The sequence below is a fragment of the Desmodus rotundus genome, chromosome 3 (genome assembly GCF_022682495.2).
Source record: "Desmodus rotundus isolate HL8 chromosome 3, HLdesRot8A.1, whole genome shotgun sequence".
Lineage (NCBI taxonomy): Eukaryota > Metazoa > Chordata > Mammalia > Chiroptera > Phyllostomidae > Desmodus > Desmodus rotundus.
Genome location: NC_071389.1, coordinates 69,101,923 through 69,128,892, shown reverse-complemented (window position 1 = coordinate 69,128,892; position 26,970 = coordinate 69,101,923). Strand labels below are relative to the sequence as shown.

Below are 26,970 nucleotides of genomic sequence, written 5' to 3'. Positions count from 1 at the left end.
TTCAATCCCTTTCCATTCCCCTCATTCTAGCTCTCCACCCCTCATCCTAGAAGAAACAGAAAACCTTCTATCTATTGATTCAGATCATTCTCTTCCTTTCACTGGAAAACGTTTTTATCACTCTTTACAATTTAACAGTTCTTCCTTTCTGCTTATTTGCAATCCTTAGTTACCATCTCACCTTTAGATTATATAGCTCCCTAACTAGCCTCCGCATTCCTGGGGTATTTAACATAAAAACCTTTACCCCAACCAAGTCTTAAAGTTTAAATTTTGTTTTTTATAATTAACTCCATAAACAATACAAGAGTAATGTTTTTTTTTTAAGTATAAATAATGCAAATGTCTCCTTCGGCCACAGCCCTGACAACATTAAAACGTTTAGAATTGCCGAACATAATTCATGGGACGAAGGTCCTCTGTCCCTGCGAGCTTCACCGCCCCAACTAAGTACTCGCCCTGCAAAAGGACGGTCTGTCCCACGCCCTGGAGTGAACCTGTACCCCCGCGGATCCGCCGGTCGGCGGGCTTAGGCAGGAGGGGCGCAAGTGGGGAAGAGATTCTCGCGAGTTCCCGAATCCGCGCGGAAAATGCGCACGTGGCCATCCTCTGACGCACTTCCGCGGCGCCGGCACAGAGGCAGGCCGTGGTGGCCCCGAGTCGGTGAGATGGTGGTCACCAGGTCTGCGCGGCCTCAGGCCCGTGTCCAAGCTACGTCTTCTGAAAGCTCCGGGCAGAAGGTAGGAAACAGCACGGCTCCTCATTTCTGCTCGCGGCCCCGCAGAATCGCTCCCGGGGCGGGGGGGGGGGGGTGGGGGGGGCGCGGCGCCGGGGTCCGGGTAGCGGTAGGAGGAGCGGCAGACCGGCAGCGTCGCGACCAGCCTGCCGCGCGCTCCTGCGCTCCTGCGCCCCTGAGGCGGCGCCGAGCCACTCCCTCTGCAGTCCCACTGCAGTCTTTATCGCAGTTCAGGTGTGCAACGGAGAAGTTAGGTAGCTTGTTTTGGGCAGTTCAGCGCTGTAATGCAGATAAACAACAGCTCGAGCCTTTTAACTTTGCGGTTAACACTGTACTAAGGGTTAATTTCGACCACCAAGCGTGAGCCTAATTTAGCGGGGTTGGAAAGGAGGGCACCTTTTGTCGTGGGAGGTTGGCGGCGACCCCACAGCACCTCCTTTTGGCTGGAGGAAGTCTACAGTGATGCCGCCTGGTGGCTTTCAGTGACGCTAGACGTCTGCTCCCCAGGACTCAGCGATGAAGGAAAATGAGCGTTAACTCACTTACCTATTTAGAGGTAAGAGCAGTGATCGATTCTGTCGGCGTGTTCCTAAACATATCTTTGCTCAGTGTTAATACTCTTCTTATTTCCTCTTCCCCATATATGTCGAAATGCAGGCCCACCTAGAACATTTGATTTTTTTGAGTGTAAAATTTTTTTCCCTTTTTAATTATTATTAGTATTAGTATTTTGTTATCTAAAGTTAGATTCAAGGACTTGGGTGAAGCAAATGCAGGGGCAGATACAGTATATGAGTTTTTTATTTTATTTGTTTAAATAATGGGTGGTGGTGGTTTTTGTGTTCCTCTTGTTTACTGAGTTTTTTCGTGCCATCTTAAAATTTGCTCCTGAGAGGAGTGCCTCATTCACTTTGCCCATGTCCCAGTCCTACCTAAATTAAGGGTGTGTTCTCTGGCTTGCAGAATTCTGCTACAAGAATTCAGGAGCATCTAAAAGGCAGGAAGGAATCTCCACCTGATGACTCTACTACTGCTGAATCACAGAGCAATAGGAAACCAAGTCTAATCCCTAAAACTCCTAAAAGTGGAAAGAGAAGGAGCAGAACTGCAGGCTCATTACCAGAAATGAACAAACAGTCTACTGATGGAGAGACCTCTGAAGCAGAGTCAAATTGTTCTTCTGTGTTTGAGCTCCAGGATTCCATTTTAAGAGTAACCAGGAGAAGGCAAATCTTAGTTGCACGCGACCCATTGTCCAGTGTTAAGAAAAGGCTGAAAGTAACTCCAATAAGTGAGTCTCATACTGAAGAAGAAGTCTCTGAAGCAGAATCACACGCTTCAGGGATTTCTAGAATTGTGCCTTCTACAAGAACCAGAAGAAGTAAGGCTAAATCCCTAACCCATCCAAGCCAGGATTCACATGCAGAAGCTATTTCTGATGCTGAATCATCATGCTCAGATATTTCTACATTTTCCAGAATTGTAACTAGGAGAACAACCAGGATTATGCAGAGAAAATTACAGGCACAAATGGAGGAGAAAGATACTAAGATTATACCAGGAAATGAAAAGCACATGATAAATACACCTATGGATTCAGAGGATTCTGATACCAGACAAACTTCTCATTTACGAGCAAGATCGCTTCCTCAGATAAATAAGCCAAATTTCTCTAATAATGAAATCTATAATGACTTTGATGATTCCTTCCACGAGAAATCAGGAAAAAAACCAACAGTGCAAGAATACCAACAACATCTTAATATAAGAGACGAAAAACAGGTCAGTGTTGCACCTCTCAAAGAAATAACAAAGCAGAGTTGTAAGAGTTTAGACGAAGAAGCCAAAGGAATGATAGATAAGGGAAAAGAAATTAATGAGGAAAATTCTGAGATGAGTTTGTCTGAACTTAAGGACAATAGCCTTCAGCAGTTAGTTTCTCAAAGGCAGTCAACCCCCCACAATAACAAAACCACATCAAAGCCCTCAAGTCAGAACTGTGAGGCTATTATGAAATCATTAGCTCAAACATTTGCTGTTGTGGAAATAGACAGATGGACAGAAGAGAGAAAGAGCACCATAAAAACAGGTGACTTCACATCTAGTAATGGTGATGGTAGTGATGAAGAAGAGTGCACAATTATAGCTGCCAATGAAGATGTGAGTACAGAAAGGGGTGTAGATTTTGAGTGTGATACTGAACTGTACAAGTCTGAGCTCAACACATCTCAGGATACGGGTGATTCCGTCTTATTGCTTCTCAGCAGTGATGAAAGCCAGCAGTCTGAAAACAGTGAGATTGAAGAGGACACTGTGTGTTTTGTTGAAAATAGTGCACAAAGGGGGTCATTAAATGGAGACTTGGGAAATAAGTCATGTGGCAATGCACTGTTTGTAATTGACACAACTCCTGGGCTAAGTGCTGGTAAAAATTTTTACTTGGCTGAGGAAGATAAGGCAAATGAGGGTGCCATTGAGGAAGAAAAGGAAGGGGAGGAAGAGGATGAAGAAAGTGAAGACGAACCATCAGACGAAGACAAAAATAAAGATGATGAGTTTAGTGATGAAGATGACTTACTAAATGACACGAAGTCTAAACTGTAAGTTTTACCTTTATTTTTTAAAAGTTTTTGATACATATTTCAAGTGGCTAATTTACCGTGAAAATATGAAATATTATAATAAAGCATGGGAATTGACGGAAGCATTGCCTCCAGCTCTGGATGGGAGGACTCTTATCCAGCGTCTCTCTCATCTCTGTGGATGCCTTGGTTAGTCATATTTTTCCCACCAATGATAGCTAAAAGTGCGTCTTTTGGTGGTAATACTAAAAATCATCTGTCAGGATTTTCCTGCATGACTGTTAATAGCAATATAAAAGGGAAGGAAAATAACTTGTTTTTTAATTATATGTTGATTATAGAGAAATTGAAAAATAAAGCCTGAGAAAAATAATAACCTATAATCCCATCTGTCCACAATTGAAAAGCATTAATATTTGGGGCTGCTTTAGTTTCTTTTCCTCTGTTGTAAATTGTTTTTCCCAAGTACAGGCCCCTGGCAGCAGTGTGTCTGTGAAATACAGGCATCCTTGTGAGGAACTATATATTAATTGGATGCCCAGGCTAGGCTCAGGCATTCTTATTTTTTGAAAGCCCAGTCCTCCTCCCTAGGATAATTCCCGTGTACATTCAGGGTTGAGGATCACTGCCAAAGCACTGCAACAGAGTGGCTTCACTTTCCAGTAGAGGTGGACTACCAGAACTTTCAGCTTCTCAGTTTATGCGAATAATTAGAGAAGAAAGTGACTGTAAGGCCAAGTGTACTTGCTTATAAAAAGGACCCTTCAGTGATATAAAGTAGAAATTTTTATTCCATAAATAGAGCAGGACTCCAGGCCACCTGCAGAAGAGTCTATTTGTTAGGTCTGGGATATGACATTTATATTTTTAAAAAGCTCCAGTGGGAAATATGGATGCTCATCATTGTTTAAAACTTCCTTAATTTAGAGGCACTACCAAATACTTCTGATTACCCAGAATATTCTAAGTTTGGATAACTTGGAAGGTCAGAGTAGAAGAACCTGTTTTTCTCGTTGGTTTTAGAGACAGAAGTGTGTACATTTAGGAACTCACCACATATATATGACGTTGAGCCAGATTGCCAGACGTATCTCCTCCCCTTTTCTGTAATTCTTTTTTAATAAAAGTCCTGTTATGAAATCTATTGGCATGTTATATGGCCTTCATCCTCTTAAAGAAAATCTGGGGAATAAATTTGGATGTGCTCTCCAAAAGCTTTTTTGTTTAAATTCATTATTCATCCCAAAATTTCTTTCTTAATGGCTTTACTAGACTTAAACTATGTATTTGTTTAGTTTTTCAAAACTTATTATTAAAATAAGGATTTTTTCTGTCATTGACAAAAAAAGGGAAGAGAAGAAAAAATTGACTTTAAAATAGTCTTCAATTGTTTTCATTTTGATGTAGTTACTTGAGTTTTAAGTGATCATTTCTCTTTCAGTCTGAAGTTGACAAGCAGCAGCATAGACACTGGTCTGAGTATCAAGCAATTGGGTGGTTTGTATATAAATTTTAATGCAGACAAACTACAGTCAAACAAGAAAACCCTAACACAGATCAAGGAGAAAAAGAAAAGTGAGGTAAGTTGCGTGGCATGTCCTAGAGGCTTCCATGGATCTAGTCAGTTACTTCTAGAAACATTAGACCTTGGTGAGAGACTAATGTTCCTAGAGTGAAGTCACATCAGCCTCTTGTGCTCCTTTCCTCCCCTGCTTTCCAAAACAGTTGTTTCTTATTTTTATAAAGTCCTAGCTGTAAAATATGACTCTTGAAAAAATAAAGTAATACAGGATCAGTGTTCTTCTTGCACCTACAGGTTATGTCCCAGGGATTGTATTTTTTCCTCTTTTTTACCATACTTTCAGTTCTTAACTGTTCTGGACTGTGAGACCAGAAGAGTTAAGAATCTGAATTCTGTGGTGAGAATCTGAAAGCCATGAGCGCCCACCTCCCCCACCAGGATAAAGTACACAAATGTACACAGACATAAAATTGTACATTTGATTTCAGAGGGAAATTACAGGGTACGTAACCTCATCCAAACACCCGGCTTTAGCCGCCACTTTACACAGCTTCTTCCCGCATCTGTATTTTCTAGACTTGCGCGCTCTTCAACTTTTTCTTCGGGTCTTTAAATCCAGGTGCCTGTTTTCTGTTCCTTCATACGTGCCCAGGCACTTGACCTCACTAATTGCCCTACTTCTGGTTGCCTGCCTGAACCAGCTCCTCCTCGTGTGTTCTCTGTCCTGGTTAATGATGCCAGAGTCTGTCTGTGTCGCAGTCACAAGCCTAGGCTACAATGCCACTTACGTACTTTCTGCTCCCCCTCGCCCCACTGTCACAGGCGCATGCAGCCCTGTATTTTCCGTCTAGACTACTGCAGTAGCCTCCTTACTCTTTTTTCTTCGTGCTGTTCTCCGTACTCTTGCTAGATTTTCTAAAAACATAATCCGACCATCATATTCTTTTTTTAAAGATTTTATTTATTTATTTTTAGAGAAAGGGGAAGGGAGGGAGAAAAGAGGGGGAGAGACATCAGTGTGTGGTTGCCTCTCACACATCCCCAACTGGGGACCTGGCCTGCAACCCAGGCATGTGCTATGACTGGGAATCCAACCAGCGATCTTTAGGTTCACAGGCCGGCACTCAGTCCACTTAACCATACCAGCCAGGGCCCGACCATGATGATCTCTTGTTTAAGTCCTTCAGTGTTTCCTCAAAGCCTTCAAAATGCCTCTGTTCCTCCAGCTGTATCCAACTGCTGTGTTCTCACCCTCGAAGACTGCTATAGACCTGAACATAGCCTGCTCTTTGCCAGGCCAATGCACAGATCATAGATCACTGTCTTTGGAAAACATTCTTTGACCCTAGTCCTTCCCCCAACCTCCTTTGTGCTTCTGCAACACCCAGTATCAATCAGATTCCATTATTAATCATGGTATAATGATTATTTTACTGAATTTTATCTTTGTATTCCTAAAACAGGGTTTTTCAACTTCAGCAACATTTTATGTTTTGGGCTGCATAATTCTTTGTTTAGGAGGGTGTCTGCACACTATAGGGTGTTTAGCAGCATTCCTGGCCTCTACCCACTGGGTGGGAATAGCATCCACCCTCCCTACCACCACACATACACACACACACCAAAAATGCCTTCAGATACTGCCATTTGCTCCCAATTGAGGACCACTGTCCTAAACCCTAGTATGGTGCTTAACACACAACAAGCTCTTAATAATCTGTTAAACGTCATGCTCTTTTCTGAGTGATAGGAAAGTCTAGACTGCTACTGTACTACCCAGAAACTTCTAAGTCTGAACCTGAATTGGGGATGTCTCAGTTGATAACGTCAAGTGTTACTGACCAAATTAATATTGCTGTATTCCTATTGAACTATTTTGAGGACTAAGCAGTAGTCTTCTTTACTTTGTGTACTGGGGGAGAAAAGACTAATTACCCTGAGGCTTCTTTTAGTCACAGAAATGGTATTATGACAATATCTAATCATTCTAAGCAAGTAACAAAAAATGCTGAAGTCAATTAGGAAAAGATGAACAGATTTGACTGAACACAAATTTGAAACTTAAGCAATTAAGCCTCGAATCGTGTGTCTCGATTAGGTGTCGGCCTGTGAAACAAAAGGTCGCAGGTTTGATTCTGGTCGGGGTACATGCCTGGGTTGTGGGTTTGGTTCCTGGATGGGGCACGTACAGGAGGCAACCAATTGGTGTTATGTCCATGTTTCCCTCTCTTTCTCCCTCCCTTCCCTTCTCTAATAAATAAATAAAAACTTAAAAACTTATGTGATTAAAAACACCTTAAAGACAAATAAAAGACCACAGATTAATATCAAAATACAAGATACATTTTACAAATTACTAAAAACACAACCCTGTTTAAAAATAAAGAAGTACCCAGAAAAGTACAAATATTCCCACAGAAGAGGACTTTATGTATAAAGATGATCAACAGCAAACGAAAATAGCCAAGAGACGCCACTGACAACATATGAAAAGATGACACCCTGCGTTCGTGGCAATATGGAGAAAAGGGCCATGATTAACTGTTGGTAGGAGTTTATACTATCTGAATGCAAGGCAGTTTACCATTATCTATAAAAATTTTAAATGAGCCCTGGCTGCGTAGCTCAGTGGATTGAGCGCAGGCTGCAAACCAAAGGGTTGCCCGTTCCATTCCCAGTCAGGGCACATGCCTGGGTTGCTGGGCCAGGTCCCCAGTGGGGGCCACATGAGAGGCAACCAACCACACATTGATATTTCTCTCTCTTTCTCCCTTCTCCTCTCTCTGAAAATAAATGAATAAAATCTTTTAAAAAAAAAATTCTGTGAGTCACCAAAAAATTAAAAAAAAAAAAATTTAAATGACAAGTTTTTAAATCTGTTTTACGGAAATAATCACAAGTGTACAGAGGTGATGTTTACAATATTTAATGGTAAAAAGTTTTGTGTGTTGTGTTTTTTTTTAAGGTTTATTTATTTATTGAGAGGGGAAGGGAAGGAGACAGAGAGGGAAAGAAACATCAATGTGTGGTTGCCTCTCGCGTGCCCCCAACTGGGGACCTGACCTGTCCTGCAACTCAGGCATGTGCCCCAACTGGGAACCGAACCAAACACTCTGGTTCACAGGCCCACACTCAATCCACTGAGCCACACCAGCCAGGGCAAGTAAAAAGTTTAATGGAGACAAAGTAAATGTCAGAAGAAAAACTGTTGTATAACAGCTATTAATAAGAAAGCTGTTATCTATGTATAAATTGACATTGAAAGATCATCCAAGATACATTGAGTTGCAAAAAGCAGATTTGCCTAGATAGGATTGTCTAATTGGCATAACATGCATAAAAAGTATATGTTGTTGAGTCAAAATCTGTATCAATATACTTATCAATAGTCTAGCCAGTCTCCTTAGATTATAAGCTGTTTTAGCAACATTAAAAAAACTTAACTAAAATCTGGTCGGGTTTTTCTCAGGGATTTCAAGAGCCATGTGGCATTGTTCCCATTATCTTTATATTCCAGTTGTTTGGTGCCGGTGGCTGGTTGCAGACCTGGTTGCAATAAGTGCTAGTGGACACGATGTGAATCCGATGTGTGCAGATTCAGATTAGTAAAAGAAATTTGACCTGATGATTGATTTTATAGGTCTCCTAAAGTAATCCTTTAGTTTGCCTCCTAAAACTTTTTTTTTTTAGATTTTTATTTACTTATTTTTAGAGAAAGGTGAAGGGAGAAAGAGGGAAAGAAACATCAATGTGCGAGAAACATCCATCGGTTGCATGTCACATGCACCCCAACTGCGGACTGGGCCCACAACCCAGGCATGTGCTCTGACCAGGAATCGAACCAGGCGATCTTTTACTTTGCGGGACAAGGCTGAACCAACTAAGCCACACGGGTCAGGGCTCCTAAAACATTTTTATTGTAATACAGTTTACAAACTTAAGGACAGGGAAAACTTCACAGCAGTGTGTCTGTGTATAAAGAGGGTTAATATGTTTGGAACAGTCTTCAGTCTGAGAGATGTTTTCCTAGTAAGACAAAAAAAATGTTGAAAAAGTTACATGACATTCTGAAATTTTAAAACCAATTTAATATTTTTATAGATTATGCAGAAAGCCATCATTACTCCTGATTTTGAAAAAAACTACTGTGTCCCACCATACCGTGAGTCAAAGTATCAACTTCAAAAGAAACGCAGAGTAAGTACAATGACTCTCATCACTTAGAATGTTTTAGATGTATATGAATATGCTGTGTTCAGCTCATATGCAACTTGACTATACAATTAAAAAGTATATATATTTTCAATTAAAATTGTCACAGATACCCAAGGGCCCATAAAATAGGGTTCTGTAAACATGTTTTGTGTGGACTTTTACAAAGTGAAAGTGCACTGAATGGTGCGCGTAGACACAACTTTTTTTTTTCCTTAAAAATAGTGACAGTCACCATTTAAAGTCCTGTCCATACCTCTTGACTTACCAGCACTGTTCTCTAAAGGCTAGGAGGAACTCTTGTCTGTTGCATGCTGTTGCAGGGATCTTAATGTAGCCAGCTCAAAACCTGGGCTGTTTCGTCTGCCAAATGAGAGGATAGAAACTCTTTTCTTTAGTAAAACATAGGGATTGCTTCCATCTGGCATTTTAACTAGTAAGTGTAAAGAAGTTAGTTATTGAGAGAGTTTGGAGGAAATTTGAGGAAGGGACTCTAATAATGTCTTGTCACTAACATAAAGCACCTTGGCACATGGTAGATACTTCCTAGCATTGGTTGTATGAAGGGAACAATATAAAATCAAGCAAATTACTTGCTAAGAGTTTTTAAAAGAATAGATTTTATGTGAATTTTAGAAATTTGCATATAAAATAATGCAAATTTCTAGACTGTTGGAGTGAATGACTTTGAGATACCTGGGTAATTGCATAAAAGTATTAAAGTTTACATACCAGCTTCAGAGGTGAAAATGTTTTTATACATTATCTCTTGTATAGGCTATTTTAGACAATAGAAATTAAAGCTGTGCGTTATTCTCCCAGCAAGTCAGCAATTCTTACTAAAACACAAAGTTGAATTTAAAGGAGCCCTCATTTATGAAACTGCTAATGCTTTACCTAGTTTATCAGAGAAATCACTTTTCTGTTGTTTCATTCGTTAATGAAAGATGAATCTGAAGACTAATACATTCTGTAAGGTAACCTTACTTGTTATTAATTAGTGAAATTTTCTGTATGTACAATTTGGGGGAAAATAGGTATACTTTATACACTGTTTATTGAAGTTAGAATTTTCTATTTGTTTTTGAAATCTGAATTTCAGAAAGAGCGACAAAAAACAGCAGGTGATGGCTGGTTTGGTATGAAAGCTCCAGAATTGACAGACGAACTGAAAAATGATCTCAAAGCACTGAAGATGAGAGCAGGCATGGACCCAAAAAGGTTTTACAAGAAAAATGATAGGGATGGCTTCCCTAAGTACTTCCAGGTAGGAAGCAAACGGAATAATGGTGGTGATGTTCTGTGGATTTTAGCTTGGGAAGGAAGCACTATACTGTGATCTTTCTATTTACTCTTAAAATAGATGAATATTTACAAAACACATCTGCTCAGGCAATACAATAATGGCCAGACCCCAATTCAGGCAGCCACCAACTCGCAATGACTTTCCATACAGAGAGGCAGTGTTGCAGATGGTAACCAGGTTTGTAGGTCAGCTCTCTTAAGAGTTAGGGAACCTGTAAGCTGGCTACTGCATCTGTCACTAGTGCTAGCCTCAGAGCAAGGATTCTTACAGAATGGACAACAAAAGCGGGACTCGTTTGTACCAACTCTTTTTCAGGGCAGAGGGGTATTCCCAGGCAAATTCTGAAAATAAGTTAAATATTGGTTTTCAAAGTGTTTTCAGGTGAAGTTCAGTGGAGTTATCCTCTGGGAGCTCTCAAGTTCATTTTGGTTTTGCCTACCTTTCATGTCACTCATCTGGGTTATTGTAATGGTCCTTTGCCTCCAGGTCTGCTCTCCCTTCTAAGTCGGTCCTCCACATGTAACCAGGCATCTATTTAAAAAGGAGGGGGGCACAGTCAGTCCAGGATACACCTCTGTTAAATGGTATCACAGATGTCATTCAATGATACTTTTAACAATTCTTTGTGACCTATGGGGTAGAGCCTTTACCCCTTGATGTGGCCTTTCACACTCATAGTCCACACCCAAACTAGTTCAACCCCTGCCTTGTTACAGACTGTTGTTGGCATTTGACTTTGCATGTGCTTGGCTCTGCCATGTGTGGTTGGTGGAATTTTACTTGTACAAACCCAAGCTAACACATCATCTTTTGTGAAACCTTTATCGCTCTTAGACAGAATTGGTCACTTAGTTTTTAGAGCATCTGAAATGGTTTGTTCAGCATAATACTGTGTTATGTTTTTTTTGTTTGTTAGACAGGGGAGGGGAGGGAGAAAGAGACAAAGAGAAACATCAATGTGTGGTTGCCTCTCGTGTGCCCCCCACTGGGGACCTGGCCCACAACCCAGGCATGTGCCCTGACTGGAAATCAAACCAGCCACCCTTTTGTTTGCAGGCCAGTGTTCAATCCACTGAGCCACACCAGCCAGGCCACTATGTTGTTTTGTAATTGTTTGATTACCTATCTGTGGATCTTCCTTTTAAGACTATGGGCTCCTCACTGCCAAGGGTCATTATCTTTGTTTTCCTACACCTAGGACAGGGCCTGGCACATAGTAGACACTCAGTACAATTTACTTGGTTGAATGTATGTACTAACGCAGAGTGGTCAGTAAGAAGGTTCTAAGCTGGCAGCATTTATTGTAATCTAGAAGGATCAAATAGGTGTGTGGGAGAATTTTTATGTCAATTTCATTACATTGGGAAGCTAAAACAAGAATTTGTCCTACTTTTTCCCTCTAGTTACACTATTCAAGAATTCACTGTACTGGCACTAAATTTTATAAAAGGAATTTTGGATTTATTATCAACTAATGAAGAAATGTTCTTAGGACCTAATACAGATTGAATAGATGATTTATTTTTGCTTTTAAAAATGGCAAAATTAACTTTAATATTGGTATAATGTACACTTGAGTGTTCATGCCTTTCAATAAATACACTTTCTTAGAGCTACTCTGAAATAGGAAGGCAATGTGGCACACAGGTATTGAATGACTTATTTCAATCACCTGTTCATAGATCGGAACCATTGTTGACAATCCAGCTGACTTCTACCATTCACGAATTCCCAAGAAACAAAGAAAGAAAACTATTGTGGAAGAACTGCTGGCTGATTCTGAGTTCAGAAGGTAAAGGAGTCTATGTTTCACTTTATAATATGTATGCTTTCCTTTAGAACATGCGTAAACTTTTAAAATTTCAGATTATTTTTAAATACTTCAGCACACTTTGTCAACAGCAGCACTACTTACATTTCAGATGGGATAATTCCTTATTAGAGGAGACTTTCTTACACATTGTAGGCTGTTTAGCAGCATCCTTGGCCTCTATCCCCGCCATATGCCATAGCAACCCCCATTCATGACAATCAAAAATGTCTTCAGACATTTTCAAATGTTCCCTGCGGGGTATAAGCATTCCCAGTTTGGAGCAACTGCTTTAGAGAGAAGCTGGAAAATAATTGACAGGCTAGAGGAGAATGAACCTGCAGAGGAGACTGGGAACGAATAGCCAAGGGGATATTGTGAAAACCAGAAAACTACAATGTCATAGTAATCAAGGAAAGAGAATGTTTTAAACAGGTATAAACCAGTGAGAGTGGTTAACAAGAAATGCTGCTGGGAGATCAAATGAAATAAATAAAAACTTCTTGGGGATTTAGTTACAGAACTTTGGCAGGAGTTTTAGGGGAGTGATGGGAAAGAAAACACTGGAGAATGAGTTGAAAATGAGGAAATGGACACAACTCTTTGAAGAAGTTCTGTTGTGAAGAGGAAGGGAGATGCAGGGCTAGTAGATAAGGACTTGGAGGGTGTTTTTAAGATGGGAGTAATCTGAGTGTGTTTAAACGTCCTTGAAGCAGCTACATATCTATCACAGGGGATTTAAAAGTATACCTCACACAGAAACCTCTGCTGAAGTTCCAGATTGGCTTAATAGCAAAAGTAAAAATATTTATCAAGGATTCTAAAAATAATGTAGATTGTAGGTGTGGAAAACAAATTTAGCTCAAAATGTTATATAAGCTATTAAATGAGTCTGGGTAATGGTAAAAAATTTAGAAATAAGCACTATCAGCATTGCTCTGATTTATGAGATTGTTTTCATCAATACTACAAAATGTAGGTAGGTTTTATCCACAACATACGGTTAACAGGTAAATGTTAAAACACTGAAAAACGTCTTAGAATGAGGAAGCTGAGGCAGTAGACTAGAAAAGTAGTGGCGTGAAACGCAGACTTGCAGGTTAGAGGCGGTCGTATCAGCTCATCGTTTCCCGTACCTCAGTCACTGAATGCTGCTTTCAAGTCTTGTACGATTACCTGTGCCCTGCCTACTTCATTTTAAACGGAAGGAGACTTCATTGCCACTGTGAGTTTGTTAATATTTTCCTAAATACATTGAGATAAACTACATTACTTAAAAAGAATATCGCCCTAAATTTACATGCCAAAATATGTGAAACACTCTGCGAGCGCATCTCTTCACGGCAAATTTCAATCAGTCCCCTCTGCAGTTGGCTCAGGGTTCTCTCTGACCACTTCGGGACAGGGAACTTCTCCAAATGTATCTAATGCATCAGATATTTATCAGTAGGAATGCCCTGGGACAGAAGAAAATGCTTCTCTGTGTTATATGTGGTTCTTGGTTTTGTTTCATTTTTAATCTAACCTTAGTTTGTTAGAAAGTCTGTGTAAACTGCTCTTGGGGTTGAGTGAGCTGTGAAGTTAAAGGGTTTAAGTCAGGGGTCCCCATCCCCAGGCCGCTGACCAGTACTGGTCCGTGGCCTGTTAGGAACTGGGCCGCACAGCAGGAGGTGAGCGTGAATATAATGCACTTGAATCTTCCTGAAATCGGTCGCTGGTGCCAAAATGTTGGGGACCGCTGGCTTAAATAACTGCTGCTTTAAAGAGAATTTCAGCTAATCCTCAGCTTTAGTAATGCGGTAACAGACTGATGTAACATAGTGGATGTGCTAAACAGAGGAGTTACATGTGTTAGAGAATTTTTTAACATTTCATAATTAACTGTGGACTGACAGCCCTTTTGTTGAAGCTTCTAGCTACTACAGCATTTTTTTGCAATAAATTGTGCTTTTGTGTTTCTAAAGCCCAATGGGGAAATCTAGTGTATAGCAGCAATTCTCTGGTCTGAAGATGCTTTTAAACTCTAAAGAATTATTGAAGACCTAAAGAACTTTTGTGGGTTATATTTATCAATATTTATCATAATAGAAGTTAAGAAACTAAAAATATTAATTCATTTTAAAATAACAAACCCATTATACATTAACATATGTTTATGAACGAAACAAAAATAATTAAATTTAAATTTCTTTAATGTCTGGCTTAAACTTGGAGCCTCATATGCGCTTCTGCATCAGTCTGCCGTGTTGTGTAGCCTCTGGAAAGCCCTGCTGCACACGGGTGAGACAGTGAGCGTGAAAGGGCAACGGGGTCATAGTGTTCTTGCAGAGTAGTGTTTACCTAATGGACCCCTGAAAGGGTCTCCTTCCCGGGCCACACTTTGAAAACCATCGGTCTGTGATATATTTTTAAGGTTCCAAAAAGTATATTATGTGTTTTCACGTACGTGTAAATTTTGTTTTGCTTAGTCCTGTTTTAACATTTTTAACTCACAAAAATATTTAAAGCATTTGATATTAGTTGGATGTTAGTACAAGAGACTCTAATGACTGAAAATTTACAAAAGCTTCCCTCTACAGTGGTTTTTCCCTCATTAGACTGCAAGCCTCATGAGGGCAGGGGCTCTGGCGGTCTGGTTCACTCCCCTGTTGTTAGCTCCTAGCCTGGCTCCTTACACACACGAACTTAGTGTAGCAATGAAGAATAGATGGTAAAAATGAAAAAAGACTGAGATGTAAAAGCGGGCACTACCTCCCCAAAATGTTACATTAACTTCTAATAATGTCCAGTGTGTCATACTTTAGAACTTAAAGGTTTGGTTTTTATTTTTAGATATAACCGAAGGAAGTACTCAGAGATCATGGCTGAAAAAGTAGCAAACGCAGCAGGAAAGAAGTTTCGAAAGAAGAAGAAATTTCGCAATTAAGATCCCCCAAGCAAACCACAGTATTTTACATCTCCCCTTTATTTATTTACTAAAGGTGTTTTTGAAAACTAACTCCATCACAAAAAATTAATGTAGACTGGCCCTATTTATTTATAGGGATTTCTGTTTGGAAAAGTTGGTTTGAGAGAAAAATTTAATTTTCCAAATTAAATTTGGAAAACAAATTTAATTGACATTTTTGTAAAGTTTTCAATGTTTGGTTGTTTAAAGAAAATTGAATTAAATGACATTCAGAAACGATAAAGTTTGCTAACATATTCAGAAAACTTTAATATGATCAAAGGTATACATAACAGTATTGTAATTAACAATATTTTAAATAAAGATGTAGGTTGGGGTGTGTGTGTATGTGTGTGTATATAGTAGGAGATGGTAGACAGGAAATGCCCTTTTTTCAGCTGTACATTCCAGTCCAGGAAACACAGGTACAGAGGTCTGCTTGTGGCCAGTATAATAGTTATAGTTGAAACCCAAGGATTGGTACAAAACGATTTAAAAAATAATGAAGACTACCCAGAAAGTTTGGGCTAAAGCTGATGAAAAAAGAAGGGTCTTCAAAATACCGTAACACCTTGAACATTTTCTAAAAAAGTATTATTGCAAAATGTTTTTAAGACAGAGTATTTAAAAATGCCTACAACACAGCCATTTTTTAAGTGAGGAAATCAGGAAAAAGAAAGAATGGAAGAAACTAGATGAAACCAGGGTGAAAGTTAATAGAACAATTCTGTGAGACTTTACCAATTGATAGAGGTGGGCCTCAAGTTTTCTAGCATCTAACACAAAAATTACTCCCGTGTTGGTGTTCTGCCATAAGATAACACTACTTTAGAGAAATATTACTAAGACCTGACAAAATGTCCCTGGGTCCTCCCCATAAGAAGGATGTCAGGTGAGAGGCAATACTTGGCTGTCCAGAGGATAAATGGCAGTGTTTTTAAGGAAAAGAAGAGAGGGGTAGAGACAGGCTGTATAGAAAAATTCAGGAAAACCTTGAGTAAGGTTTTGGGGTGAATTCAGGTATCCCACTCTTCGAATGAGCAAATTGGAAGAAAACATGCTTATGAAAAAAACAATTCAAACTCTCAAGCAATGACAACTATTTTTCAAATAACAGTAACATTTTATTGAAAGTTTCTGGTAAGGTTTAAAATAAAAAGTGCTTTTTAGGTAACAAATTCCCCAAGCATCTGATTGACTAAAATGTAAAACTCATCCTGTTACACAATTTAGGTAACCTGAGGTAAATTATGATGTGGGTGCTACTATTACCCTCATTTTATAAGTGAAGAAACTGGGGCACAGATAGGTTAAGTGACCTGGCCAATGTCACAGAGCTAGGATGACGCTTTCTGTCACTTACTTTGGCCTCACACTATAGCTGTCTGTACACCTTTTTCAGCATCACCAGCAGAAACTGCTGAACTTGTCCCTTTACAGTTACAGAACGAACACATGATTTTTAGCTGAGAATGTGGCCCCCTGTCAGGAGCTGTGATTCCCCCCCTTTCATCTGATGCGGCTGAAAGTGCCCTTCAAAGAAGGGTGAGTTTAGAGTGGGGCTCTGTCCCTTTATCTTCTCCCGCTAACTTGCGTGTTGACCTGATGGCAGAAGCAATCTTGGGACATGATGTAGGAGCTGCATTTTTAAGGAAGAAACAATGAGGAGGAGCCTGGATCCTCAGGATCAAGTAACTGTCATTCCCTGGACTTTCACCTGAGAGAAAGGAAACCTCTCTTCAGCCAACTCCACTGCTATTATTGGTTTCCTGTCACTCAAAGCCAGAGCCAATCCTGATGGACTCACCAATCCATGGCGCTCTGTCCCTCACCAAGAAGAAAATGCAATTGATCTCAGTTTTTCCTTCCAATGTAGTTCCTTGCACAAAGCCAGTACTCAAAAAATCGGTATCAAATAGAAGGTGAATATATATATGTATATATATATATACACACCATGTATATACATATGTGTATATACTTTTTTTTTTTTTTTTTGCAATACATTTTATGGGCAGTGCCCACTACCTAACTCAGCATAGCCTCTTTGGTACCAAAAGCTGGAGAATTAAAAAACCAGAAACAAAAATAAGCCTGGATATTTCTGACTTCACAGTGCATGTGAACCAAAGACATTTGGTTCACAAGCACTATGGGGACACTGGGTGTAGGATGGGGGCTAGGAGTGGCAAAAGCTTGACCCAGAAACCTCAGGGAACTGGGCACAGGCTGCTCCAGGTGAAGCGGCCAATAATCAAGGCCAGCATCCCTGAGGTGCCACTCAGTACCTCAGTGGGATCTGAGGTGCAGGGATCTAGAAAGCCCAGGTCAGCAGGAAGTTGAAAAGAGACCACTCCTGGCCACTGGTCTTGAGTCTGCACTGGCCACAAGCAGCAGTAAGATGAAACATCCCCACCCTTTGCAGCAGCTCCCACTTTGTCGATACCTTCCTGGAATCCTGGGTATGTGTGGCCGAGCTGTAGAGAGAGCACAAATAAAACAGGTCCTCAAACGAGTGCCTTCAATTTTCCCTTCACCTTCATGCTTTTTTCTCTGCCCTCTTCCTACTTGCCTCAGAAAGTAGGCATTTTTCCATCATTCCTAAACTAATCCTTTTACCTTATTCCCATAACATCTTTGCATCATAATTTTCTCATCTGTAAAATGAGGGTAATTTGTACTTCTTAGGATTTGGCAGATAATTAAATGGCAAGAGTTAAAGTTGTTGACATAAAGCAGGTGTTTAGAAAAATGTGAGCTGTTTCCTTTTTCCTCTTGACTCCCTTCTCTACAGGAAACCTGCTGCATCAGTAAAAGTAACACTTTCTGCTGGGGTTCTTCCCACCTCTAGCTGCACTCTGGGTCTCTTTGAAGACCTCATTCTTTGCCTATCCGTCAAATGTCTCTGCTCTGAGCTTCTGTCCTCAACTGTCATCTCTTCTCACTCTACACTCTCCCTGCATGATCTCATCTATGTCCAGAGTCTTAAGTGGCTTTGTAGGATAATGAATTTTAAATCTCAAGCCTAGATCAGTCTCCTGAGCTCCAGACCTTCTGTTCCTCCCCTCTTTCCACATAACCTATCTTCCTTTAGCTCTTTCTTTCAATAAATTCATTGAGAGCTTGCCAAATGGTTGGCATGGCGTATCCAACTGCCACTGTACATCTCCAGGATGTTCCACAGAGACCTCAAACTCAACACAGGCAAATCTGTACTTGTACGTAGTTTCCCTCAAACCCACTTCTTCACTGTCTCTGTGACTATTTTAGCATCCACCCATCTGCCCTAATTAGAAATGGGAGGCTTTTCTTGCTGTTCCCTCCCCCTCCTTCATATATCCCTTAGTTCATCAATTAAGTCCCACCAACCCAGCCTCCCTTGCTAGGTCTCCAACTTGTACACTTACATGTCTCCTCAAACCACCTCCCAGTTCCAGCCCCCATCATTCTCTTACCTAGGTGACTCCAGCTGCCCTGAGCTGCTATTCCGGCCTCTGGTCTTGCTATTCCACACAGCAGGGATCCACAGAGCAGCCAGAGGGACGACACAAGATTAATATACACACTCTGCTTCCCACCTAAAAGCTACAAAGTGGTTTTCCATTGCCCTTAGGGTAAAGTCCACACTCCTTAACATGGTGGCTATGACCTTCAGGACACGATCCCTGCTGGAATCATTCTGTAAATCTTGTTCACATGCTTCTCCACTCTCAGCACAAAGAGCTACTAAAAGTGTATTTATGGCCGAGGTCCAGCATGTGGTAGAGTGTAAGGGGTCAATAGATGTTAAATCAAGTTGGGAAAATACTTAATGGATAATATTTAATGGATAAGCACTATCAGGGCTGCTGCGTGCAAGTGATTTTAAGAATAGGACAAAACGCTTTTTCCCCTTCCTCATTAGCAGTAGGGTGTTTTACCTGTACCTTTTTTCCCAGGAATTTACCATTACCTTTTTAAAATTAACTTTTTATTACAAGGACAAGGTAGGGTTATTATGAAAAAGACTCAAACATTACTACTGCCCCTCTTGCCCCAGCACGGTTATTTGTATATCCTTCTGGAAATTTTCTATGCACACACAATCATAGTAATACACGTTATCACTATTATTATTTGTATTACTTAACACAAGTGGAATCATACTGAACATGCTCGTTTGCATATCAGATTTGTCATTAACCTTGAACACTTTCCACAGCAAGATATATATGTCTTCCTCATTTTTAATTTTTAAAAGCTTTTATTTATTTTTAGAGAGGAGAAGAGAGGGAGAAAGAGAGGAAGAAATACATTGATCAGTTGCCTCTCACATGCCCCATCTGGGGACCTGGCCCGCACCCCACACGTGTCCCGACCCTGAATGGAACCGGCAACCTTTTGGTTCGCAGGCTGGCGCTCAACCCACCGAGCCACACCAGCCAGGGCATAGATCTCCTTCATTTTTTAAAGGTCTGCATCGTACTCAATTCTATGACTCTACCACACTTTCTTCAAACAGATCATTATTAATAGACATCTAGGTTATTTCCAGTTTGGGACCATTCTAAACAATGCTGCATTTATGGTAGATAATTAAATGTCAACCTTTCTACATATACAAAATTGCAAAATACTAGGATATTAAAATAGATATATACCACAACCAAGTGGGACTTGTTTCAGGAATGTAAAAAGAAAAATCTGTATCTTGTACAATAATAATAGATCAAAGGAGAAAAACCTCCATAGAGTACTGACAAATAGGGATAGGTATTTTCTTAAGGGGATAAAAATATGTGCATGTGTGCACCCAAAAGCTTAGTGGAGCAGCATTCCCAGAGTGGTCAGGAACAGGAAAAGTCAGCCCACCATCACCATTTCCATGAAAAATTACTTAACATTTTCTGGATATAGTAGCTAATACTATTACAAGAGTAACAAGAGGATGCATAAAAATTAGAAAGGAGGAGGTAAAAATATCATTTGGACTCCTTTGAAAACATACTTCCGGAAAATACAACCTAGTCAAATGAAAAACTATTTTTCCTTTTTTAAAATTGAGATGTAATTCACACACCATACAATCGCCCCTTTAAAAAGTGTACAGTGCAGCCCTTGCTGGTGTGGTTCAGTCCAGGTGCCGGACTGTGAACCAAAGGGTCTCCTGTTCGATTCCCAGCAGGGCACATGTCTGGGTTGCCAGCCAAGTCCCCAGTGGGGAGCACTCAGAAGGCAACCACACATTGATGTTTCTCTCCCTCTCTTTATCCCCACTTCTCCTCTCTAAAAATAAAATAAATAAACCCTTTCCTAGAAAAACTCTACACCCATTAGCAGTCACTTCCTGACTGCTAATCCCAGCCCCTGGCGAGCGCTAATTTATTTTCTGCGTTTTGGATATCTAATACACAGTTGGCCCCTGACCAGCTCATGTTTGAACTGCACAGGTCCACGTGGATGCATATTTTTTTCAATAAATACCTGTATTGTTTCAATCCATGGTTGGAAGTCTGTGGATATGGACAGCTGACTGCATACACTGATCTATGCCATTTTTTAAAAGATTTTATTTATTCATTTCTAGAGAGAGGGAAAAGGAGGCAGAGAGGAAGAGAAACATCAGTGTGCGAAAGGGACCTGGCCCACAATCCAGTCACGTGCCCTGACTGGGAATCGAACCAGCAATTTGGTTTGCAGGCCAGCACTCGGTCCACTGAGCCACACCAGCCAGGGTGATCTATGCCATTTTATACGGGAGACTTGAGCATCTGTGGATTTGGGTATCTGCCAGGTGGCCTGGAACCAATCCCCCACAGGTACTGAGGGACAATTTCAGTTTTGAGAAAGTCAAAAGTTATACATGGAGTTTCGACTGTAGGTGTGTATGGCCAGGGGAGGTTTGCACCCGTAAACCCGTAACTCCTGCATTCCTCAAGGGTCAACTGTAAATGGAATCATACAATATGTAGTCTCTTGTGACTGGCTCCTTTCACAACAAGTTCACTGGAATAATGTTTTCCAAGTTTATGCATGTTGCAACATGAATCAGTACTTCATTGTTTTTTATTGCCGAATAACATAACATTCCATTATATGGACGTAGCTATTTCATTTCTGCATTCATCAGTTGACAGACATTTGGGTTGTTTATACTTTTTGGCTAGTAAGAATAATGCTACCATGAACTTGATGTACAAGTTTTGTGTGGACATGTCCTCCATTCTCTTGGGTATATACAATACCTGGGAGTGGAACTGCTGGGTCATACAGTAACTTTATTTTTAACTTTTTGAGGAATTGCCAGTTTTCCACAGCAACTCACCATTTTATATCCCCACTGGCAATGTATTGGGTTCCAATTTTTCTACCTCCTTGCCAACAATTGTTAATGTCCATCTTTTTTATTACAGCCATCCTAATGTGTGTGAAGTGGTATCTCACTGTGGTTTTGAACTGAAAAACTATTTTAAGTAGTAAAATAATTCAATAAGATGGCTGGATATTAAATTATTTAAAATATCAAAAGCCTTAATATACATAACCATTACCAGTTAGAAAATATAAGGGAAGATAAGATCCCAACAAAACATACTATCCAGGAATAGTCTTAAAAACTCAAGATATATATATATATAAAGAAAACCTTGACACTCTCCTAAGAGCACAGAGGAAGTGCTGAACAAATGGAAAGACATAGATATTCTTAAAGAAAAAAAATTTCCCCTTTTACTCCTAAGTAGGAAGACTCAACATCATAATTAGTTCAATTCTCCATATATTAATCAGTAAATAACATGACTCTAACATAAATATTTCCTAAGATTAGAAATCAGAGCCAGACTAGCTTTAACTAAAGGTCATACGAAAAGATAATACAGAATTATGACTTCACCCACAGACCCAGGCCCTGGCTTCCCCTCCTGGTACACTGTTCATTATTGGCTGTGTCTCCTTAGACAAGTTATGTAACTCTGAGTCTCACATTCCTCTGCCATGAAAGGGGATACCAGTATCTACCTGGCAGGGCTGTCAGGAAGAATAAATGCATTAAAATGCATAAAGCACTTAGAATAGTACCTGGTATATAACAAATACTAAATAAGTGTTAATTTTAACATTATGTGGGAAAAATAATAATTCAAGAATAGATGGTAAAATCTTTTTAAAAAGTTATGAGGGAGGACTGGCCCTACTGTGTTATTACAGTAGCACAATTCTGGTCAATCAGAATTAAGACAGGCAGACCAATGGAATAGAAGAGAAGATCCAGAAACCCGAATGCATATGGGAATTTAGAGAATGATAAAGGGGGCATTTCAAATTAGTGTAGGAAAGGAGGAGCAGTCATTATCAGTGATTCTTGGATGAAACTGCTACCTACCTCCCTCCTTGTAAAAAAAAAAATACTTTCCAGATGAAGTAAAGATTTACATATAAAAGTAAAGCTGTGAAAACACCAAAATGAAACATGATAAAATTATTTAATAAGCTGAAGGCAGTATAACCCCACATCTAGAAGCCATAAAAGAAAAGAGTGATAAATCCAAATATATGAATTTCTGTGAGACAAAATATAAAATACCATAAACAAAATCAAAAGACAAATAACCTGGAAAAAATAATTATAATCACAAAGGGCTGGTTTCCTTAACATGTACAAATCAATAAGAAAATGACCAATGATGCAGTATCCAAACTCAAGAAAAATCACAGCAGATAAATCACAAAAAAGAGCCCTAGCCAAATGGCTCAGCTGCTTTAGAGCATCAGCCTGATAGTGAGGTTGCAGGTTTGATCCCCAGTAGAGACACATACAAGAATCAACCAATGAATGTGTAAAATAATTGGAACAACAAATTGGTGCTTCTGTCTCTAAAATCAATACAATACAAATTTTTTTTTAAAGACTGAAATGAGCCCTGGCTGGTGTGGCTCAGTGTATTGAGTACCAGCCTGCCAACCAAAGGGTCACCAGTTTGATTCCTCACTGTGGGGCCGGGTCCCCAGCTGAGGGTGAGCAAGAGTCATCACACTGATGTTTCTCTCTCTTTGTCCTCCTTTCCCATCTCTCTAAAAATAAATACATAAAATCTTTAAATAAGAAAATACTGAAATGAAAATTTAAATATACCACAAAAAAGAAATACAAGTTATTCTATGGATATAAAGATGCTCAGTTTCATCCATAATAAAAGACATGTATTGAAACTACAACTAGAAATCTTTTTTCATCTGCTGGATAACATTTGGGCTATGGGGAAATGGGCATCTTACACAGTGCCCGTGAGAAAAAATGGTACAATCTCTATGACAGCAATATGGCAACACCTATCAAAGAGTGCACAAACATTTGACCCAGCAATTCAACTTCTAGGAATATACTTGCACTTGTGTACAATAATGTAAAAACAAGGATGTTCACTGAAGCGTTGTTTATAACAGGAAAATACTAGATACCTAAATGCTAAACAATTGGGAGCTGTGATACACGTGCACAATGGAACAAGGTGGCTCTACCTATTTAATAAGTGAAAGAACAAGTATAGTATACTACCAATTGTGCACCACCTACGTCCCTGACGTCAATAAACACACAGTGAGACTGTAGATATAAAAATGCTGATGTGCATAAAATCTGTAAATATTTCCAATAAACTTTTCACTAATGGCTTATAAAGGGAATTGCAAGGCTGGGATATAGAAACGACAAGGACGTTTATTTGTCCCTGTACCTTTTTTGACAATTTTGGGGTTTGTAATTTTGCCTTAAATTGAGTTTGTTAACAACGAATTTTTTAAATTCCACTCATTCATTAATGAATTCGCATTCAGTGAGGTGAAATCCTAATCTCCTCCAAAGCTCTGAGTTGTCAGGCGAGGCACAGATAGTAATCTCTGCCTGGAGGAGCTGACAGGCAGAGTGCACCTCGGACCTCTGCACTGGAGTCCTAGGGAGGGGAGCGGGCATTCTTATCAGAAATACAGACTCCTAGGCCCCGCCTTTAATTGACTGAATTACAGTCCCGGAGTGGCGCCCAAAAAGCTGCATTTCCGAGGGGACCCCACAGGGGATTCCGTAAGTAATCACTGCGAAGCCCTCTGGGCGGAAGGGGCAGGCATCCGGCACAGAGCAGCACCGGGAGCCGACTCGTCCTCCCGTCCTCCCTCCACCCTCCCTAGCTGCTACAGTAGCGCTCCGGGCGAGGGAGACTCAACCCTGGGGCGTGGGAGCGGCTTTCCCGGAACGCCGGAGACCCGGGCCTCCCCCGCGCTCACCCTCACGTCCAAAAGCATGAGGCCTCGCTCCTCCGCCGCCAGGGCCGCCGTGCCCAGTTCCTGGAACGCATTCTGAGTCGGCTACACGCAGGCCCTGAGACACCAACTCCGGGCAGCTGGGGTGCTGCGGGACCCGCGTGATTAACTACAGGTAAAAGTGCTGCAGAAGCCGAATGCAGTGATGGTGGATAGGGGGGAAGATACTGAAATAAGTACATAGGAAGTTAAACCGTTTAGAAAAAGGAGATGAAAGAAAGCAATGATAGCGCTGGGGAGGAAAAGGATACGACTCCGCCGGGACTCGAACCCGGAACCTTTGAATGCCTTCAGCCTCTAGAAGTCCAATGCGCTATCCATTGCGCCACGGAGCCACCTGTTGGAGTTTCTGCGCATCTGCTGCATTAAGCCAGAGGCGACGACTCCGCGCCCTTCCAAACACCCCCACACCCGTTCAAGTCGCGGAGGCCAGGCCACCGCCAGCCAGGGCAGCCCTCACCAAACCGGAGCTGCAGGCATCCGTCCTCCCCCGGCGGCCGCCTCTCAAGGAAGTCGGCGCGCCCCGCGAGCGAAACGGCGCCGCGAGCCCGCCGCGTCCCGACCGGTGGACTCGAGGGCAGCCGCAGCCCCGTCTCCGGGCCGCCGGAGCCTCCGTACCCGGCCGCGCAGGACAAATCACGACCTCGCGCTTCCCTCGGGCTCCCTTCCTGCCTGAGGGCCCCGCCTACCGGTCTCTGACCGCGGCCGACGCAGGCCCCACGCCGGCCGTTGCACCGTTAAGCCCGCCGGTAACGCCCGGCACTTACGTCGCACCTTTTAGCGGCCGATCCCCAGCGGCGGCAGCGCGCGGTCCCGGCTCTTGCCTGGCTGCCCGCGGCCAAGGCCCGCAGCCACGAGCGCGGCCCGAGGAGACGTCAGTGTGCGTGCTTGCGAGTATTTATTTGCGCAGGGCTCGGTAAAAAGGGGTTTGGGTAGCATTTCGCTCCCCACAGACCCAGAGCCGAATTTCTGAGGCATCCGGGCTCTGGTGGACTGAGGGGGACGACGCGCCCCATGTCGCAGCATCCTCTGAAAACTCAGCCAAGCGCCGGGAGTGGCCCCCGCGGGCGCTGCGCAGCCGCCCGGAGTCCGCGCTTCCGGAGCACGCGGCTGCGTGGGCGGCACCCGTGAAGCTGACTGCTCGCGTGGGGGCGCCGGGAGCCTGCGTGTGCGGGCGGCCGCGGTGTTTCCCCGGGGCGGCGAGTGGCGGAGCCAGAGCGGTCGTCACGAAGCAGGGAGCTATTTCTGGTGTGGGGGTGCGAGGGGGCTCCTCAGTGCCCCAGTAATCCCCATCAGTAGAACCCCGAGGCTCTTGAAATAGATAACCCAAGTTAAAAACAGCGTGGTTGCTATGCAACCACTGCTGCCTGACAAAACCCCTGGCCTCCAGCTCCAATCAGTATGCAGCGTTCCGAGCCCGGCTGCGTAGATACTGCGGGGCTGCTGCTGTGCGTATTGTGCAGCCTGGTCCACTACCCACTTCTGCACCGAGCCACATCAGCCACAGCCGGCTCTGTGGTCCACGCCGTTCCTCCCTGTGTAGCATCGTCAGCCAGTCTCAGTCGGTGTTGGAACTTCTAGGAAGATCCTACTGCCGTAGCATCTTTACATTGTTACTTAATTTAACCCCAGAACAATACTATCAGCAGGTCTATTGTCCCCTTTAGAAAGAAGGGAAACCGCCGCCAGAGAGGTTAAATATACTATGCACGGACTAGCTAGTGTCAAGAACGGTGAAGAATCTGCGATTTTACTCTCCTTGCAGGCTAATGTGTCAGCCTGCCACAATTTCATGGATGCTCACAACACAAGACTGCTGGATCTGAGATGAAAGACTTGAAGCAAAAGCAGTAGCCTGCCTGTCAACATGTTTGTGTAGGTTCTCTGAACCCTAGTTCTCACAGGTGCCAAGCAGGTGGGCCCAGATGTATGCTTGCACACAAAATGGGTTGCATTCCAGGAGAAATGCTAAGCTTGGGGAACCCACTATTTTACAGCAAGCAGTAAGCAAGCCTGCTCTTTATTCCCTCATCTCTCAAGGTTGCTCACTGCAAGAATGTGCAAGGATGGGGAGGGCCCTTGGTGGGTCCCCTCTCCAAACAGTAAGTGTCAAGGACCTGATTTCTGCCAGGCATGTTCCATTCCACCATAATACAAATACAGTTCCTTGACAACCTGCATTTTATGTGTAGCATTATTATGTCCCCTTTAAGATCAAGAAAATAAAACACCTTCAGATGCATGGAGGGAATCTCACATGCACAAAATTGGCCATTAAAATAGAATATAACTTTAATATTTATTTAAACAAATTTTTATTGAACTCTGCAATGTGTCAAGCACTGGGGCCATCTAAGAGTCTTCACTGATCTTTGAAATTGCACAAGACCGAAGGGGGTTGGGTGGGGGAGGAGATTCCTGTAGGAATGTATACAGAGGAATTTGGCCTGGAGGTGTGGGAGCCACTCTCCAATGATGAGTCATTGACGTGAGTAAGTAACGATTTAAGCACATAAAAGTTTTGGGAAGGGGAACTGGGAAAGAAACCTTGTGTTAAGGAA

General features: G+C 41.7%; 1 protein-coding gene, 1 long non-coding RNA gene and 1 other non-coding gene across 13 annotated transcripts; 1 reads left to right on the top strand and 2 right to left on the bottom strand.

Moving 5' to 3' along the window:
- The first annotated feature begins 590 nt into the window (after window positions 1–590).
- Window positions 591–16,709, top strand: DNTTIP2 (deoxynucleotidyltransferase terminal interacting protein 2). Of its 2 annotated transcripts, none has more exons than XM_024565457.4 (7): window positions 591–740; window positions 1,700–3,336; window positions 4,760–4,898; window positions 8,942–9,037; window positions 10,155–10,319; window positions 12,041–12,150; window positions 15,001–16,709. In XM_024565457.4, exons 1-7 carry the CDS (start codon window positions 591–593, stop codon window positions 15,092–15,094), a joined length of 2,391 nt encoding a protein of 796 aa, XP_024421225.3. In that variant the 3' UTR covers window positions 15,095–16,709. The 2 variants fall into 2 exon arrangements, with proteins under 2 accessions (XP_024421225.3, XP_024421226.2); XM_024565458.4 differs by lacking the exon at window positions 591–740 and adding an exon at window positions 968–1,292.
- Window positions 8,736–25,164, bottom strand: LOC123480263 (uncharacterized). Of its 10 annotated transcripts, none has more exons than XR_008426341.1 (7): window positions 24,661–25,164; window positions 24,374–24,576; window positions 18,571–20,677; window positions 17,562–17,592; window positions 10,798–10,889; window positions 9,321–9,415; window positions 8,736–8,866 (listed from the first exon to the last, which is right to left on the bottom strand). It is a non-coding gene; the product is annotated as an uncharacterized lncRNA (long non-coding RNA). The 10 variants fall into 10 exon arrangements; XR_006656178.2 differs by having other exon boundaries at window positions 18,571–18,618; XR_008426338.1 differs by having other exon boundaries at window positions 17,404–20,677.
- TRNAR-UCU (transfer RNA arginine (anticodon UCU)) lies at window positions 24,660–24,744 on the bottom strand. The gene is given in 2 exon segments: window positions 24,660–24,695; window positions 24,708–24,744. It is a non-coding gene; the product is annotated as a tRNA-Arg (tRNA).
- Window positions 25,165–26,970: the final 1,806 nt, after the last annotated feature.

Bases quoted from the DNA above. Each gene is read 5' to 3' on its own strand.
- DNTTIP2 (XM_024565457.4), top strand. From the start codon at position 591: ATGCGCACGTGGCCATCCTCTGACGCACTTCCGCGGCGCCGGCACAGA. The intron at 3,337-4,759 runs GTAAGTTTTACC...TTTCTCTTTCAG, and splicing joins AATGACACGAAGTCTAAACT to TCTGAAGTTGACAAGCAGCA. The intron at 10,320-12,040 runs GTAGGAAGCAAA...ACCTGTTCATAG, and splicing joins GCTTCCCTAAGTACTTCCAG to ATCGGAACCATTGTTGACAA.